The sequence below is a fragment of the Mytilus galloprovincialis genome, chromosome 8 (genome assembly GCF_965363235.1).
Source record: "Mytilus galloprovincialis chromosome 8, xbMytGall1.hap1.1, whole genome shotgun sequence".
NCBI lineage: Eukaryota > Metazoa > Mollusca > Bivalvia > Mytilida > Mytilidae > Mytilus > Mytilus galloprovincialis.
The window spans coordinates 34,169,749-34,189,736 of NC_134845.1; the positions used below are offsets into that span (position 1 = coordinate 34,169,749).

At 31.8% G+C, this 19,988-nt stretch overlaps 1 protein-coding gene across 1 annotated transcript in view; it reads right to left on the reverse strand.

The window, feature by feature from the left end:
- The window catches only part of LOC143085625 (glutamate receptor-like), a 43,040-nt gene that overhangs the window by 20,679 nt on the left and 2,373 nt on the right, over positions 1–19,988 (reverse strand). The window contains exons 2-5 of the mRNA XM_076262086.1: positions 18,555–18,701; positions 4,136–4,381; positions 3,576–3,772; positions 526–579 (exon numbers count right to left, since the gene is read on the reverse strand). Of these exons, the coding sequence (XP_076118201.1) occupies positions 526–579; positions 3,576–3,772; positions 4,136–4,381; positions 18,555–18,701 (644 nt within the window). The remainder of the gene's footprint in view (positions 1–525; positions 580–3,575; positions 3,773–4,135; positions 4,382–18,554; positions 18,702–19,988) is intronic.

Below are 19,988 nucleotides of genomic sequence, written 5' to 3' on the forward strand. Positions count from 1 at the left end.
ATAAGGTTTATCTATGGAAACTAGTTTCAAATTCTATATATTAGGAGAGGTTAAAAAATTGTTGAGACTGCCTTTTTGTAAAAATAAATATAACAATATGAATACTAGTATATGGTCACAGGAGAATTTGTTGATTTACACTAGGCCGTTGAGTTTATTCAAGTAAACTCTTTAATAACTTCCAATCATGTGCACTGTCGTATATTTTATCTAGAATTCTAAATACGGACTAGAAATATACTAATATATCTTGTTGTCATAACCAATCCTATGATGCATTAATTGTAAGTCTGAACGAGGCTATACATAACATATTAAAAACACTTTTTCGAGTTCGGTTAATGATATTGATACATAAACCTTCCAGAACGAATACGCTACCAGTCAAATATGTAATATAGCATACATGTATATAATAATCGAAGATTTGTATATTTGACTTTGAAACCTTACACTACAACAAATAATTAATCGTCGATACCATTGTTATAAACATATATAGAGTTAATATTTGATAATACTAACCAAGTCAACAAGAAGAAAATGAAATCTGTTGTTGCTTATGTCTGGGTCATGCTTCTGGAAAAATAAAGACAATAGTAAATTCAATTGCAATAAAATACTTACACTACAGTGCAAAAATTTGATCAGACAAGAACCCTAGTCTTAATTATTTAACACACGTAGTTAACTTTTAATTTTATCTAAGTAGATGTTATTAAACAAATTAGTCCAATCCTGATATCGTATTTCAATACCTTGACTATGGTTCAAGTGCCTCGTTTCTTTGTATATTATCATAACATCTGATACCAAATGTTAACATTTCGGTCGATTAAGTCGGTTATCTATCCAACCCAGACGACACAATTAGGCAAACGCCTAATTAATCAACGAGAAACACACTTTTCCGTACAAATAGTATACGCTGTTCATAAGCATAAGTTTCTTGATGCCTAAAACAGTAATTTGTCAAAAGAAAAACAGAATGAAAACATAAAGGATCGATCTAAATAGCTTCAAAATTACATCATTTACAATAGAATGTATCTGGTTTTATTCCAATCCGGAAGAGTTCTGAAATCAAACTTTTCATGACGTCACATACCAGTTGGCGTAAACTGGAACCGTGTTCAAACAATGTATTGTGCATAATACTTTCCGAAGATACATGTTTACACCATCGTAAACAATTCCAAAAAAACATGCTTGCTTACATTTGTCTTTAAAAAAATCGGTTCATAATGGTTCAACATTGCCAACTTTTCTCGATGTCAGTTCACTATTGATGTCCTTTTGTTTTTTTTTTTGCAATACTTCATTATAACAAGAACTGTTTTTTTTTAATTGATCCTGCTCGAAATTTTTTTACCTTTCGCAGTATAACATTTGTTTAATTCTTTATCAATATTACTTTTCACAAGACACCACGTCCATCTTTATAACTTATTGCAAAATGGCAAAGGCGAGGGATACTATCGAAGCTAGAATGTCTGTTTTATATTGATCTTTTACTCGTGTTTTATACTGACTAGAATCTAAGATTTCAACGTTTCTTTTGTCAACCATCAATATTTTTCAGCTGTAAAATTCCCATTTGTTTCAATTGTATGACGATAACATATCTTAATTGATACATTACGCTCGTGCATATAACATTATACGGACTTCATTTACAGGTGTTGGCTCTTTGCACAGAAGCAGCAGAGATGTTAGTAAGGACTAATAAAATCGACAATACACAAGTGTTACGGTAACAATTACAAACATAACGAAAGGTATGTGTCTCAACTCATTAGCGACATATTTTTGTAGTCTCAGATACCAAAATCGCGCATGGTTAATGGATGATGCAAACATAGCAGGGTAAGATAATTCTGTCAACACACAGGTCTACCTTGTTCGTTTTGGAGTTGATGCATTTGTCTAAGTTTTTGTTTGTTATCTTTAATTGTTCATCTTAATTGACTTATTATATTTGAACATCAGAAAACTACTGTTGCCCTAATTTTAACCATTTTTTTTATTATCAGTTCTATTTTGTGTATTCAGTTTACACGTCAATTATTGAAGATTTTATATTGCACACTACCTGTATTTGTTTGTTTTGTTTTTGTTTTTTGTTTGTTTTATGTTGTTGTTGCTGCATAATAACACAAACCCACCATCTTAAAACAGTCATTAAACGCAAAAACAAAATTGATATTTTACAATACATAATAACAGAAATAAAACTATTTGTTGTTGAATCTGATCTGTAAATTCAATTCATCTCTGTTCATCTCTGTTCAGTTTTGTTTATTTAATCAATACAATGTTACCCACATAGTAAACTTATCACATCAACGGAAAAACCTGTGTAGACTACAACCAAATTTTTTTTAACAGATCCTATGTTAAATTATATCAGTGGAATATTAATTCTAGACGATGTGAATTAAATCGTAATAAATCGGAATCATTAAACAAGTGTTCAAACATGAGAACCAAAAGTTGCACTGTCTAAAATATAGGGAAACTTTCGGAGAGACTAAAGCCAGAAAAGTGCTTTGAATGTAACAAATGTATTAAGTTGTATTATTATTTTCTAATATTTGGTAGCTACATTTTACTTGTAAATCCGCTTGTTAAATTTTAGTCACCGATGGTACCATCAGCGCAGCAGTCGGTGCATCAGTACTAACATTATTTAAACACGATTGTTTTTAATTTATTATCATTTTATAAATTAATATTGATTTCGCGCAAGCAAAATATAAATTAAAAAGAATAGTCGTGGGAATTTTTTTAGACATTTATGTTGATATATTGCTTAAGTATAAAAAGAAAATACAAAAATAAATTCGACTACAATAAAGATGTAAATTTCGTATTTAATTTTATACTTCGTGTTACGTATATCCGTTAATCACAACGAAGCTGTCAATGGTATACTTAATTTTATAAGCTATGTCTAACTGCAAAACAAGTGTCAATGTGTTATTTTCTGTTGCACAGGGGAAATTATATATTTCAAACTAAAGTATAAGAAAACATCAAGGGGGCAATTAAGATAATCTAGACGATGAAAGACATCATGGAATTTAAACAAATGTTCAGCAAGACAAACATTGACTACAAAGTACAAGACCGTTAAAACAGAAGAATCAGCTGTTATTGTAACACCCGGGTTTTTTTTGTTTTTTTGTTTTTTTTGTTTCTCAGGATAACAATTTGGAAGGTAATAGTCAGTGAGGCAATAGCCTATGTGGATTCTTATCCTTCCATATCACACAAGTTTAACTTGGTTTTTGAAAGAGTTTGTATTGCCTAATTATTCTTTAGTTTTCAGTGTAGTGTTTTGTGCAATTTGCTTTTGTTTTGTATTTGCTTTGGTCATGGGTATACCATGTTCTTTGACGTGTTTTATTACCTTTTTAATATCTTTTCGCTCTTTGGAAATCGTGTATTCATGCTATATAATTAATTAAAACCATCAACCTGATAAGTAGAAATATATTTGAAAACAACATTATTGTTGAGAAACATTTAAGGTGAAATTTGAATAAACGAAACAAAATATCTTTGATACCTACTATGGCTGTTATAACTTCCTGTGATTGGTCAGAAGTAAGGTCTAGAAATACTCTCAACGGTTCCTTTGTAATTTCATTATAAATATCCCGTAACATCTGGTGGCAGCTTTGTACCGACACTATACGCTTAACAATTATATCTAGGTCTATTTCCCTAAAATTGATGTCTTGGTATAGTTGTTGTAGTCTTACTAATCCTGAAAAAAATGCGCATTGTTGTGATATCATGCATTCTTTTATTTGAGGCCAAGATGAGATATGTGGAATACCAGAATTGGTACTGACCATTTCTTCTTCAAAATTAATTAAGAACACTTACTTAAAATGCTTTTCAAGTCAGTTTTTGAATTGGTTGATCATATTCAAAATTTGTAACTGAAATAATAGCGAACAATTTACACTGAAACAAACGTAAATAGAATCTACACCATCGTATTTTGATTGTATTTGTTATTAAGATTTTCGAAGTTGGATATTTCAAATCAAATTGTAATTTCACATAAAATTTTGTTTAGATATATATATTTACGCGCCAAGTACAAAATTCATAAAATACATGCCATCGTCTGTTTCATAAATGTAGAATATTTTGTTCCATTGTTTTAACTGTACCACATCAAGTAGTCCTTTTATATAGGCAGGTCTTATATAAAGCTGGTACGGGTCTGGAGAAGATGACTGCTGTGGCATACTAAGAGAAATAAATGGAACTTTAAATGTGTCCGTATACGACTGGATTGTTGATAAGGCACATGACTGAAATGCTCCAAGGATTCCATAGACATTATGTTCCAATAAATTACAAACTACAAGACAAAACGAAGAACGTTATTAGTTTTCCTCCTTGTTTGTGTAACTATACAACATTTCTTTTTAAACACATTTAATTAGATTTCGGCATTGTTATTGTTCCCCTACAACATTTATTTTCGTCATCAGCTATTATCAGATATGCATGATTTAAATGCACGACAAAGGAGGGCGTGATATCACCACTATTTTATGTGGGGTTCATGTTGCAAAGTCATTAATTTTCTATGTTGTATTTGTTGACTGTTATTTATTCTTTTGGTTTTGTTTATGTGTTTAAGTTGGTATATGTCCGCTCTTTTGCATTACAATTGTATTATGAAAGTTACTTTGATATCAATGAACAATTAAAACAGTTAAAAATAATTATACGAACTCAATAGAACTACAATTATTAACTTGTGTTATGTTTTAAATAGAGCCAACAGTAGTATACCGCTGATCGATATATATTTTTTTATACTTTGCTTTTAACTTTTGAATGTCATCTATTGTATCCTACTCTGCACTGTATGCTGTGTAGTTTTCATGACTTTTTTGTATTTGTGTTTATATTTTGTTATTCCATCAATTTGAAAAACTCATTAGAGCTTGTGTTTATGTAGTTTATTGAATATCGACTTTAAATAAAATTTTGAGTTGAATAGAATGGAATTGAATCTCCATTTTTATCAAAAGTTGACATTCAACACTATAAGACTCAAATGACGAGTTACCAAGCAAACAATAACTTGTAAGAAAGACAGGTTTATAGACCATCTCAATAGTTTATTTCAATACTCCATAGAAAATATAACACCATTTACTAACGATAGCAAGCACTATTGTATCATTCAAGTGTGATAAAAGGGTAAACAAATATCATAACGAGAAATGTGTTTATGTTAAAGCTCTTCAGTCTGTCAATCGCGATTTCAAGAACTGAAATGTGCCCATAACAAACCTATCAGATCGTCTGGGGAATAATGATTTTTAGAAAATAATACCCATAAAAACATTCAAACTAATCGCTTTTAACTTGTGCGACGAAATGCATTGAATGGAAACACTGATACCACAGAATAAATCGTACTTTAGTAGTAAAGTTGATATAATTGATAACCTAACTTGACGTTGTTTTTATTTCAGATATTTGAAAGCAAAAGTCTCAGCGCCCGCAATCGATTAGAACGTACACAGTAGGGTAAAGATGAACGGTAGTTCTTCCATAATCAAATTTCTGTTTTATTGTCGAAAAGCATGGTGGAAACGAGATCGATTTCTTAGTTATATTTGTCCCTAGAGAAATGAGAATTTAATAATTTTCTTTACCTCGTTTCACATGGCACATTGCGAAAGATATTAAGAATGACCGTCTAACGAAATAACCGATGCTTAAAGATAACGATGATAAAAAGCATTTTTGCACGAAATCTTGTTGTTAGGGAGAACAGCAAATGAAGTTAATACATTGCAGCAAGTTTTCTTAATTGTTATAAATTATAAATCAATTCCAATAATATGTACTTAACTTTAACACAAATAGATTATTATTTGCTGAAGACTTTAGACTCTAGACTACCTTTTTGTTTATAAATCTTTGAGTCTGATTTCTTTTTTTTTTTTCGAAGTGATAACTCAAAATAAATCATTTTTATTTTTAACCATGGCGTTGTCTATGTTGTCAGTTTATTTTCTATCTATGAGTTTGACTCTCCCTCTGGTATCTTTCTCTCTCCTTTGTTAGAGTTTGGTTAGGTTCTAATAATATTAGTGTGTACATTGGTCATGTGACACCTTTTAAGAACTAAAGGTAACTTTTTTTTCAACATTTTTTGATACAGCCTAAGAACAAACATATTTGCTGTTGAACATTTATTTGATATTTATTATTATATATATTTGTAATATAAGTACTATATTGGACAGAATCAGTTAAGTACATTGTGAAAACAAAAAGGCCAAATACCACATAGTGTGTTTTTTTATGTTCGGTATCAACATTTAGTTTAGTAGCTTTTGAAAAACAAGCATATACGATCAGTAAAAAAAAGAATAAAGAATCGAACAATGTAACAAAATAAATGGCCATAATGTTTTTATATGTTACTCGGTCAAACAAAGCAGACAGTATAAACACACAATGTTTTCTGCAATGATTTAAACATGAGTTTTGAAAACTGTTATACGGTTTTATGCTTTAAGTGTACAGTTTTGAATTAAGTTCATTAACATGAAATTTGCATTGCCATAATAATTCAAATGAAACATGTTTGTACAAGGCTTTAAATGATTTCTTTCAGCTTTCTCTGAAACAAACAGGAAGAAGGAAGGTCGCTGATTTTTTTTAATAGATTTTGTGATGTAATCCAAAATTAGGGTAATGATGAAACTTAACAACCATCGAAGCATCCTTAGTTCCCTTCTCAATTAGTTTATTTTAAAACCAAGTTAATACATTATTTTTTAGTGTAATTTCACATTGCGATAAGATGTGTCACGGTACTTGTCTATCCCAAATTCATGTATTTGGTTTTGATGTTATATTTGCTATTCTCGTGCGATTTTGTCTGATGCTTGGTCCGTTTCTGTGTGTGTTACATTTTAGTGTTGTGTCGTTGTTCTCCTCTTATATTTAACGCGTTTCCCTCGGTTTTAGTTTGTTACCCCGATTTTGTTTTTTGTCCATGGATTTATGAGTTTTGAACAGCGGTATACTACTGTTGCCTTTATGTATACAGAAATATGTATAAACTTGGTTATCTATGTTTGAATAAATATCAATGGACGAAAAACGCAAAAAGATGACAATTGCTCAAAAGGTATCAGACCATGAATGCCAAAACATCCAAAAACACAAACAAAACACTAACCTAACCATCTTTTTCTGATGTTACCTTCGTCATGAGTTAAAAATTGTAGGTCTTTCGTTTCTGTGTGTCTGGTAAGTCGAGAAATCTCTAGATAACTTTTGGTAAAAATGATAGCAAATTACGCAGTTAGCTCCCATTAATTGTTTATTTCTATTACATATCAACCAAATTATAACTAGAAAGAACACCAATGTTATATTAATATAATTAAATTAGATGTATGTTTCAGTATAATAGAATTACGTTCTTCTGATTGGCTAACTGATCACCATGCGGTATTCCTTAAGCAATTGCATTACACAATAAAACTTATCATTCATGATAACACGAGATCCCACAATAAAGTGCACAGGTGAATTGAATAAAAAAAGAGTGATAAAATCGGGTTTTAAACGCGTTGACTGTGCGCACATTTTTAGAATGAAGCGCTTCCGCTTCCGCGGTTCATACAAAATGAACTTCGGTCAACGCTTTTACACACCAATGAAGTTACAAAAAGATGCATTCAATTCTTAAATAAAAAATATAAACTACAAGGATGCATTAGTGTATAATTACCAATCTGTCTAAGATTCAGGCAGTGGTGAAAACATGACAAACAAAAACCTACTCAGGTTGACATTAATTTATGTTCAAATTGTATAATGGTGAATTAATGTAACATTCACATTCGTTATATTCGTGCACTATTATATAATTTTAATATAAATTCATGTCTGAATCTTAGGCAGACTGGTATTTAAACACCAAATTAAATGATTTCTTGTAGTTTTTATTTTTTTTTATATAGATGAGCGCGAAAAAAGACTTGATACGGGAGCAAGACTCTCTTCCCTTTTAAAAGATTCTCCTATCAAAACAAGATCAGGAAAGCCATAATATCATAAAGCAATTACGACAAATGAACTAGACTTGTCAAAACGAAATATACATCTATATGATATCTGTTATATAGTCGATATCACTATCTACAAACACTTTCTGAAAGCATCATTCGACAAATGACTTCCACCAAACTTGTACAAATCCATTATCCTCTGAAACAAAATAAATCTTTCGCTCAGGGAATTAAATAATTCGTTTCCATAGTAACTAAAATGAAAAGGAGTAGAAATGTGCAAAATTGATTTGACACGCAAAGTGTAAATCCTCTGTCGTGCGTCTTCAAATTCACCGGTTTCTCTTAAATATTTATCAAAATATCGACTTCTCCCAATTAGTGGGAAAATAACGCGGTTAAGTTTGGAATTGTTAGGAATTCTTTGTATAATTGACCATGTTATGCCAATTAAAAGTTGTTATATGATACAAAAACAAATTGCAATTTGGTAATAGTTCCAGTTTCAAATGTTAATAATTTTTTTTTTTAATTCATTCTGCCATTTTTTTTTTTTTTTTATGGCAACAAGATTAATCCACAACTACTGTTTATAAATGTCAGCAGGGGAGAATACTTATATAGTAGTAATATATAGCACATCCATGATAAAATGGCTGTTGTTTAATCTTTGGTATGGTTGTTATCATTTTGACACATTCTCCATTTCCATTCTCAATTTTAGCATGTACACCTTCCCAGGGACTTTCTATACTAACAAGTTACTATAGAAAGTCCTGACCTTCCTAAGACAGTGTTCGTCGACAGTCTAAGTTTCTCCTGCTATACATGCATCATCCGTCATGCAAATCAACATCCGGTCAAAATATCCCGGGAGAAAGAGGAATTGACAGCAAATAAATTTACAGATATCACAATATCTGATATTATAATGTTGGAGACTGCGAATGTATGTCATTTAATGCATACAGTTAGTATTCAAAATAGAAGAATGAAAATATTTGAGAATTGAATGCTTCTTTTTGTAACTTTATTGGGGTGTAAAAGGGTTGACCGAAGTAAATTTTGTATGAAGCGCGGAAGCGCTTTATTCTAAAAATGTGCGCACGGTCAACGCTTTTACAACCCTATGAAGTTACAAAAAGAAGCATTCAATACTTATAATTACATGTTTTAGCTAGGAGCATGGGCACATGAATTTTATTAAGTTTTTATTTAATTTACCTGTGAACTTTATTGTGGGACCTCGTGTTAGCATGAATAATAAGTTTTATTGTGTGATGCAATTGCTGACGGAATAACACGTGATGTGCAGTTAGCCAATCAGAATAACGTAGTATTATGAAACATACATCTAATGTAATTATAAAACAAGAAAGTAGTAAGACAACATGAAGAGTAAAAGTAATTTCCAGTAGATATATTTTACAATATAATTTGACTTTAAGTTTAGAAGTTGCATGTACGGATTTTAAAAAAAATCTGAAATATTTATTTATACAAAATTAAATGAATTTAAACAATTTATGACATTTGATTCTTCCAGAAATATTTAGTTCAAAGACGACATCTCAAATGTATTACTTTGATTTATTTAATATTTGTATTCAAGAAATTATATAGTAAAATAAGGCGATGTGGGATGATTGCCATTGAAACAACTATCCACTAACAGACTAAAGTTCAAATGAAAGGGGTGTAATCAATCACAGGTATGTGTATAAATTAACTCAGTATCCCAGTATAGGGGTTGGTTTTTTTTTACAATAATAGATATGAATACACGTAGAAAAGGGGATAGGTATATGACAGAGGAAACAAACAACTTAAACTTTGGTTTCTAAATTTTGTATGAAAATAGAGAAATTTGCTTCTGTTGTGCATGTACTGATTTTCAGTCATATATGGATACCCAATTCACTTCCTTTTTCTATTAAACGGAAATCAAAACAAAATTAATAAATCATCATTTTAAAAGTAAATAGTAAAATAGTCATGTAACTGATAACCAAAGACAATTAATTTACCCTTTTCCATGTTATCAATAACATGACGGGACCACCTGTGGAGCAGGTATTGGGATATATGTTTCGATGCTCTAATTTTTTCTTTGTAGATTTTCATATTTTAGTGTTCTTTCGTATTGAGCTCTTTATATTAAAAAAGAAAAAGTTAAATATTCTTGAACGTTAAAAATGTTTGGTGTACATCAAGGTATTATTACAGCTTCATGTGTTGCAGTCTTGTTCAACAAATGTTATGGAAGTATTGCGACGTGCGCAATATTTCAGCAAAAACAGTAATGCATGATGATCTTGATCATTTCAGACAACGTGTCTTATTTGATTCATACCAAAAAACATACACTAGAAGATACGAGTTAATCTATAATTTTATGAACCGATATGTTTAGACAAAATGTCTCATTTAATTCATTACAAAATTATACTAGAAGATATGAGTTAATAATTTTCAAAGTCTAATTAACTTGTGGGATTGGAACAAGAAGTCACCATAAGAAAGAAGAAATATGTATATTATGTGAGCAATATAAATAACTAAAAATGTGTTAAAACGCCAAGTAATTGTAATTGTAATTGTTTCTTATAGCTGTAGTAGTCGTGATCACCCTATTTACCGTGGCACAGACGACATACATGTATGGGGTCAGTCATTGACCATACTATTAATAGATTAAGCTATATATGCGTATCTACTTGGTAACAAATAAGTTATATGTATATACATGTATAAACTGAAGGAAAGTTGTTTTTAATTCCTGTAAAAATCATTAAACTACAGGGAATCAGTATTTATGATATTACGTATCATTGTTGAAGGTCGTACGGTTGACTATATAGCTATTATATTTGCTAACATCCACTGCATTTCAACTTTGGTGGACAGTGTTCTCATTATCATTCAAAATTCCTCACCTCCTTGTCTTCGCATAGTCATATATGTTTTTTTTTTTTTTTTTTATCAACACCGACATTTTTATTTAACTTTTAATTGTTAAAAAAACTGATCATCCTTGCATATGAATTTAAAATAGTTAAGAAGTTAAAATATCATAAAAAATCATATGTTACAAGAAAAATCATACACATGGAAATTTTTCATGTAGGAGTTCTTTCATTCAATTAGTTCACAACCCCGTAATTTGCTCTAAATTACCCACACGCAAATAATAGTGTTGGCAGAAGCACCAGTGATATGTAGAACGGATGTATCTAAGATGCGTAAGATTATGTATATTGAAATTGCAAAAGAACAACCCTCCAAAATATCCATATTTACAGTATAAACGGAATAAGCTCACAGTATATGAAACATAATATTTATTATATGAAACTGAAAACGGAAGCAGAAAATGTTTCAAAGAGAAACCAACCTGACAAAAAGGCAGAAAACAAAGGCCACCAATGGGGATGGTTCTTCAACACAGTGAAAAAATCTCGCACCAGGGGCGGACTTACATGTAAGCTGACCTTTCTAAACTATAATAATGTAAATATATGCATGTCTCATTCTATACTGAAGTCATTATATCCTAGTGAAAATGTCGCGTGTTACCAGTAATACAATGATATCAAATGGACAGTCGGATCAGTTACAAAGAGAAAATCTTTCTCCGGTAGGTTTATACCCCGAGATAAATGGTAAAACATTGGGAAAAGTGCAAGAAATATTTGATGTTATTAATAAAGCAATCATAAACTGTCTGTCAAAGTTAACTTCAGATGGGAAATTTCAAGAAAACTAACATTTGATATTAAAAGTCCGGTGTATAATGTCCTAAAGGATTTTTGCCTTTAACATGTGATGTTTATACTTTAATATTGTCCGTGAAAGATCATTTTGTATGAGAAGAAGCATTTTTCGGAGAACAAACAGAAATCAGAAGAGCTTAAATGTCAATATTAATATATTCAAAGAACATTTCAAAGGCCTTTAGAGTTAAAAAAAAAAAATGGCTGCAATGTAATTACAAAACATTTTAAGATTGATAATAGTTTTGTTTCCCGTACTATAGTACAAAAATTTATATGATAAATTCCTTTTGTCAAAATATTGTTCGATGTACATGAAAAGAACTAATCAATTCAGACTGGGAAAGTCATCTCTGCGCATTAAATAAGGTTCTATCATACAGTTCAAGATACATCGAGATGCGTTCGTTTAGTTCTGATACATGTACATGTAGTTATGTGTGAAGATAAAATAACATAGGTATAAAATATTTATCAGATACAGTGTTTATCATCTAGCAATACGATAGTACTCGTGTATTAACATTTTGGGTAATTTCAAACTGACCTTACAGATCGCGGTATTGACATGCCCGAGAATTTATTATTTCCCCTCTAAGGCATCTGTTTAATACTTATGGGGGCATCATAATCAAATACAGTAGTTTAGTTAACAAAAAACAATATATAACGACATCTATCTAGCTTCTATTGCAATAACAGCTAGAGGCATTGTTGAACGCATGTGCGTAATTTGGTCCCTTGATGTCCTATTTTCGAAACTTTGAACATGTGTGTCAGCTCATAAAGTATTATATTGACAATTTGAAGCTTGGTATTTTTGTTAAATATTTTAACTTAAGTGTCATGCATCCTATATTATAGTACGGCGGCTTCGTGAAAAATTGTACACATCCTGCTACAAGCATGAAATTTGGCACAAAACTTCATCTAGTATTACTCTTTGATTTCAGATAGGGAGGCACTTGAAAAAATGCACCACTTTCGGTAAAATTCAATATGTCGGACATTATACTTAAATCAGCGCAATATCAAAGGCTGATATTTGAAAAGGTGTTATAATGATGCTACTATCATTATATTTGGCACCAACCTTTGTTATGTGCTATTTTTGGATATATTTTATGGATTATATGACTTTAAAAAACTACTTCCGGTTTAATCCAACATTGCGAACATTGTACTTAAACAAGCGTATTTTTGTGGGAGGGTACTTGAAATGTGTTTTAATGTATTGCTACTATCAGTATATTGCACAGGAACTTTTCTTTGGATCTCCTCATGGATAAATCATATAGGACATATCACTTTCAAACCTCTTCTTCCGGTTATATCCAATATAGCGGACATAAAAATATCAACTTTTAATTTTAATATTCAACTTTTTTTTTCAAAATGTAAAAAAAGTGTTTTTTGTGCAGGTAACTACACTTTAGGCTTGAAGTTATCTTCAAACTACTTATTTACTATAATGTTTATTATTTTTTTAATACAAAGTTTATACTTCCAGTAAAAATACGAAATGACGTCCAATTCAGAGATGATGTACAGTTTTAGATAGATTGATTAAACAAAATAAGGTCACTAAAGTACTCAAACATTTTTAGAATTAATAATGTATGGCCGCAAATACATGTTTATTTACAATCACCACTTAAAGCAGTGCACTGGAGACATGATCTTCCACATTTACACAGACCATGGCAAGAAAATTCCATGTTTGTTACTCATTCACACCCGCCATGGTATATTGTACGTTTTGTATGCTGGAAAAGACTAGACTGAGTCGTGGGCCGGGAATAGCCTCAATAAGTCTTTCCTCTTCCAAACACAGATGTTTTCTTGCTTCGTTTATCCCATCTGATAAGTTTATTTGATCTCACAGTAAAACCATATATTGTTCTTTCAATGACATTATCAAATCCATATCTGGTGATGTTGGCTGATCAATCATCTTTCTAAATTCTAAAGTAACATCTTCAAACGCCATCCATGTCACCAACGTAGTCTTTTTTTTTTTTCCTTTTCTAGCAAGCGTGTAATCGCTCAATGCGTGGTGAATTTGAAAGATAGGATATATATATATATATATATAGCTATATATATATATATATATATATATATATATATATATATATAGCTTTTCCCACTCCCAAACACAAGCCAAAGTCCGTCTGCTCCTATATCACGGAATAGCGAAACAGCAACGACAGCAACATTAGTATCGACTGCTCGAATCAAGACTCATTTGCATCAGAAACATGCATTTTGAGTCTAGTGTCAGCTCTACATGTGAACATGGTGCTCAACTTGATCATCATGTGGTGGATAACACAGAGCATCCTGAGCATTTGTTGCTACATCTACCTTTTCCTCAAATATTTATTGAGAAAGCTGCTGTGAATGAAAACTTTACAGTTCTTTCTTATTGTCGTCATTTCTTAGAAAACTTTACTAATTTTGTGGCATTTGTTTTGTACCTGGACTCGTCTATGTATTCCCTTTCCCCTAGCTCTTGCTTCTTGTAGCAGCCTTCAAACTATTGTCTATGTACGCATCCGAGACTACATCCACTGATGTTACACTTTCACGGTGTTTCCGAACGAGTATGCAGATTTGGTATTATGTCCTTACCCTAAGAAACCCCTTGAAACTCTTACAAGATGACGAAGTCTTGGATGTATATGGTAGTTGTAGCAACAAATGCCTAGGATGTTCTATCTTATCCACCACATGATGATGTTTCAAGATTATCCCCATTTTCACATTCAGAGACTGACACTAGAATCATGGTATAAAAAGTAAAATCACAATAAAATACTAAACTTAGAGGAACATCAATTCGGAAAGTCCATAATCACATGGCGAAATCAAAAAACAAAACGCATCAAAAACGAATGGACAAGAACTGTCATATTCCTGACTTGGTACAGGCATTTCCAAATGTAGAAAATGGTGGCTTAAACCTGGTTCTATAGCCCTAACCCTCTCACTTTAGTGACAGTCCGTTATATTTACATTGATGCGTTTAAACTAAACAGACACAATAAATAAAACAGTCAAAATATGGGTACATCAGTCATGATCGTATAACAATTCTAAAAGGAACAATTTAACAGAACACAAAAACATCTATCTACAAACACATTCATTGATTTGTGTGTCTGACGTCAGAAAACTTTATACGTCACATAAACTTGTCGTTCAATGTACATACAGACAATTTTAAAATTTATATAGGCAATGTTAGCATATAGGGTTAAAAATTCAAAAGTATGTAAGAATAAATTTCAGAAATAGACCGAGATTGAAAATAGTCCAAAAGTTATTTATAGAATTTATAAGAATCCACAAAAAGTTAATTCCACTACGCGATTGAATGATTTTGACGTTTATGGTTCAACGTATTTTGTAATTCATAATAGAAATATATTATAATGACATAAACTAGAACAATATCATACTGACGGGATCTTTTAAAGTACAGAGTCACGTTATAAAAACCAAAGAAATACAAAAAGTCGCATATACAAAGCACGCCACCAAAAAATAAAAGACAATACAAAAACATTGACGAGATGTATAAGTACCGAGCCACGTCAAACGGATATCACATAAAACCATTCAACAGTAAAAGTAATATTAATAATACAAAGACAAATGAAAGAACTATAAAACACGTTGTTGAGATGATAAACAACATCAGTACGCAGAATCTATACATCAAGACAATCGTGTATATGTATTTTATGCAGTGAAACACGGACTTTAACGAGTCATGATTCGAACATCCGTTAATTGTGACGCTGTCATTATTGTTTCACTATTCCGTGAAATAGGGGTAGACGAACTATGGTGTGTGTCAAAAGGGCAAAAAGCTTTAGATACATATCTATCCACGACCTTTCAAATGCATTAGACAATGAGTGACCACACACGCTTCCTGTAATCCATGCATTTACCGGTTTTGATACGGTTCTCTATTTGCTTGAAAAGGAAAGACTGCGTGGGAGACATTGATGGCATTTGAATATGTGACTTTAACATTAAAAATGATGATTATTCAGCCTAAATGTTTTACTGTAAGATCGCACAAACTTATCAAATGGGGTAGATAAATAAAGGGAAGGTTAATTGGGGCGATTCCCTCAACTTGGTCTAGTCTGCATGGCCATGGCTAAATATGAGAAGAACAAACAGACAAGACTCCGTGTTGAAGGCCGTACATTGACCTATAATGATTTACTTCTATAAATTGTTATTTGGATGGAGAGTTGTCTCATTGGCACTCACACCACATCTTCCTATATCTTTATAATAGTATACAAGAAACAACATAAAGACTGGGCAACACGAACCCCATCAAAAACTGGGGATGATATCAGGTGCTCCTGAAGGGTAAGCAGATCCTGCTCCACATGTGGCACTCGTCGTGTTGCTCATGTTATTACAAACCCAGTAAATAGTCTGATTCGGTAGGTCACATTCATGAAAAGGGAACAACGTAAGAAATCATGATAGGAAATGCAAGTGCGGGAATATCGTCTCAATTAGGAGATATATACGCTGTATGAAGGCGCTGCTGGAATGTTGCTACATAGAAAAGGAAAGTCCACAATTGAGAAGCTGAAATCGTTTCGTTTGTGATGCAACTTGCAAAATATTCTAAGGCGGCTGTTAAGGGGTCGAGCTTGGAATTGGCTCTTATGCTTCCCAGTTCAAGCCGTAGTGGATGGAAAGGGACAAAGAGGATCCATGGGAACCCTTTCAACAAACTTTTTCTGAGTCCTCATCATCTTATGAGGAGCTTGTACATTATGGATGTAAGAAAGGATGCAGCGGTCTATGTAAATGAGGAAAATCGGGTCTTCGTGCACTGCTTTGTGTGCTTGTGACAATTTAAAATATCAACGGGTATCGTTAAGATTTGACGCTTTGTTTATGTGTATAAATTAAAAGTTGGCTTCTACATGTATGCTTTAAAATCTATTTTGATGTAACTGTAAATCACTGGTCTTGTAATCATTTAAAAGACGTGGAGTATACCGAAGGGAAACTCAAACTTATTATTTGAAAAGACTGACAAATGATGGCAAAAACACGACAAACGACGAACAGGAAAACTTCACTTTTGTGAATCCCTCAGTTGGTTCAACATGTTTCACGTAGACAGAAACCCTTTCTTAAGGAAATCAATATAGGAAACACTCTGGAATATCGTACCAACTAAAAGTTATATATACTCCTTCATATCTAGCCAATATAAATGGCGGATTAGAGTTTGTCACATAGTATGAGCTTTTTGTTACATATCATATATTGACCTGTCAAGCGTATAATCTGGCTTTGTTCCTTGAATGTGCTGCTTTTCGAAATTCACGTTACAAAAATTTACTAAAATTACTTATTCACATCTTAAAAATTGAAAAACTGAGTTTTCTTCTTTTTTTTCATTTCAATAAATTATATTCAATTTAATTAAAGTTATGGTTTACTTAGGTCAATAAAATTTAATTTGAAAGAAGAATAATGAATGCAGAATACACCATTTGAGGAATGTCGTATTGTCTTTTAGGTGTGTGACGCATTACTTAAAAATACTGCGTGAAATAATTTTCCTATTATCATAGTTCCTAAACGTTGAAACCTGTAAGAAGAACTGTTATGCCTCAGAACATTTGACTATAAAGCTTTGGAAATAGTGAATGGTACAGATTAATGCAGCAAATGGTTGTCTTTTCTCGAGTACAATCAATATAGCATTCGATAGTGTCAGTTTAACATATTGCATTTTGTGGTTAATGGTACAGAACAATAATAGAAAGATGAAAAATAAATACAAATACAAACAAAGTGAACAAATCTATAATGAGCACTACCGTCTTTTCTTTTTCTTTTTTTTTTTTGAAAAAGGGGGGGGGGGGTGTTTAAACTTTTAGTATTGAAATACTTGTACATTTTTAACGAGTTATATTTCTAAATAAAACGTTAATAGGTTGTGTGTAGATGTTGCACTTTGTAAATACTGCTGTTTCACAAAACACGCCTATTTTGGGGAGATATATAATATTCATAAATATTTTGTTTTGCTTACATACTGGTTCCCAGATATGACGTCTATGTTTCATCTCATAGGGACATTACTTGGGACTTTTACCCTTATAAGTACACATGGATAGAGGAGAACTTGAAATCTGAGGAGGACCTAAAGTTAAAGAAGGGGTAGTATATACTTTAAGTATAAGTTTAGACTCTTAGGAGTGATGGGCATATAAGTATAGGAATATGCCACACAGCCCTTTCTTTCGACCTTTGAATAAAATTGAAGTGCATAACAACTTTCCATTCTATGATATATTTTTTTTACAAAACTGTTTTTAAAAAGTGGCAAAAAGTTGGCCGTAAAGGGAGTTTCTATGGGAAATTGCGTTGTCTTTATTTACAGAAGTACAACCTTAAATAATTTAAACAGTTTGGTAGTTCTTATCATTCTTTGTTAATAACGGTTGTACCTGAAATTCAGATTATTATCCTACTGACACTGACGAAATTGAGAAATAGTTTAAAACCCACATACAATGTAGTAAGTAAAACCATGAGAGTATTATATTTTACTTCCATGGTAAAATACATCTTCATTGCGCATGTTAATGTATTATAATTGATCTTATAATCGCATTTATTGTAATGAATGCATTGTACTTACTTGCATTACTAACATGAAAACTATCTTGACATTCGACAATCTCGTGTGTTTGCTCCAAATGTATATCCTTGTCTGAATTCGACAACCTCCGAACTTCAAACTCAAATGTCTTGGCTAAATGTTCTGATTTACGATCAAATATGGCACCTGCAAAAAAAGCAAAGTGAATGCAAGATAAAATTGAGAATGGAAATGGGAAATGTGTCAAAGCGACAACAACCCGACCATAGAGCAGACAACAGCCGAAGGCCACAAATGGGTCTTCAATGTAGCGAGAAACTCGCCCAGAGGCGTCCTTCAGCTGGCCATTGAACAAATATGTATACTAGTTCAGTGATAATGAACGCCATACTAAACTCCGAATTATACACAAGAAACTAATATTAAAAATCATACAAGACTAACAAAGGCAAGAGGCTCCTGACTTGGGACAGGCGCAAAAGAGGTCATTCCTGCAGACGACTAACAACAAACCAGTCCAATTTCACTGTTGTTGCATCAATAGTCCTACGACACACAGGGTCCAAGTCCAATGTCGTTATTGTAACATTAGCATTCTTGAGACAGGTTTTAAATAAAAAATCACGGATACATGTATGAGGGTCGTAATGGGGGTACATTATGACGAATAACGATAAAAATTCTTGCCAAATAACGTTAAAGGTCATTTTTGTTGTATGACGATAAAACAAAAAAATTGTTTTAGACGATCAAAACATCGACTGACGAATGACTTTATTTTTTTGCAAAAATGACGGTATCGATCATTATTTGAGACCTCTGACGAATCACGATAAGGATATTTTGACGAATCACTGTAAAATTTTAACCAATTTGACGCTAACTGTAGCCGAAAATGACTGTTTGACGCCTGACTTTAAAGGGCATTACTACCCACATGTATTACATTTCCTAGATAAGTTTTAAACATGATAATAGATTAAATCATACAGAATAATTGTATTATCTATTACAATTAACATAAATCCCATTTGATAATTCAATTAATATTTCTCTCCCACAAGTTTACTTTTGTGCAATGTTTCAATCAACAAAACAAACGGATCTCAACATTAAAATATTTGTTTTTTTAAACCTATAATATTCGGAGCATTTCTATTATTATTAATGGAGCGATTTCATATAATTCTAATCCCTGCACAATTCAATCATTGTTTACTTTTGTGACTAATTTACTGACTCTGCATGTCTTCAAGTAAATTATTCTTTCATATTATGATGTACCTCATTGACAGACGTTGCAAGTTCAGTGACATGACATATCTTTAATTTGACGTTTGCACTTCTTTTATTTACATTAAAGTAGATGCTATAAATGTATAAATTATTTTTTTTTTTTAATAGCCTGAAATGGAAAAAACGATTAAGTAGAAAACTAATTTCAAACCCCAACACTGATTTTGACAGCCAAAG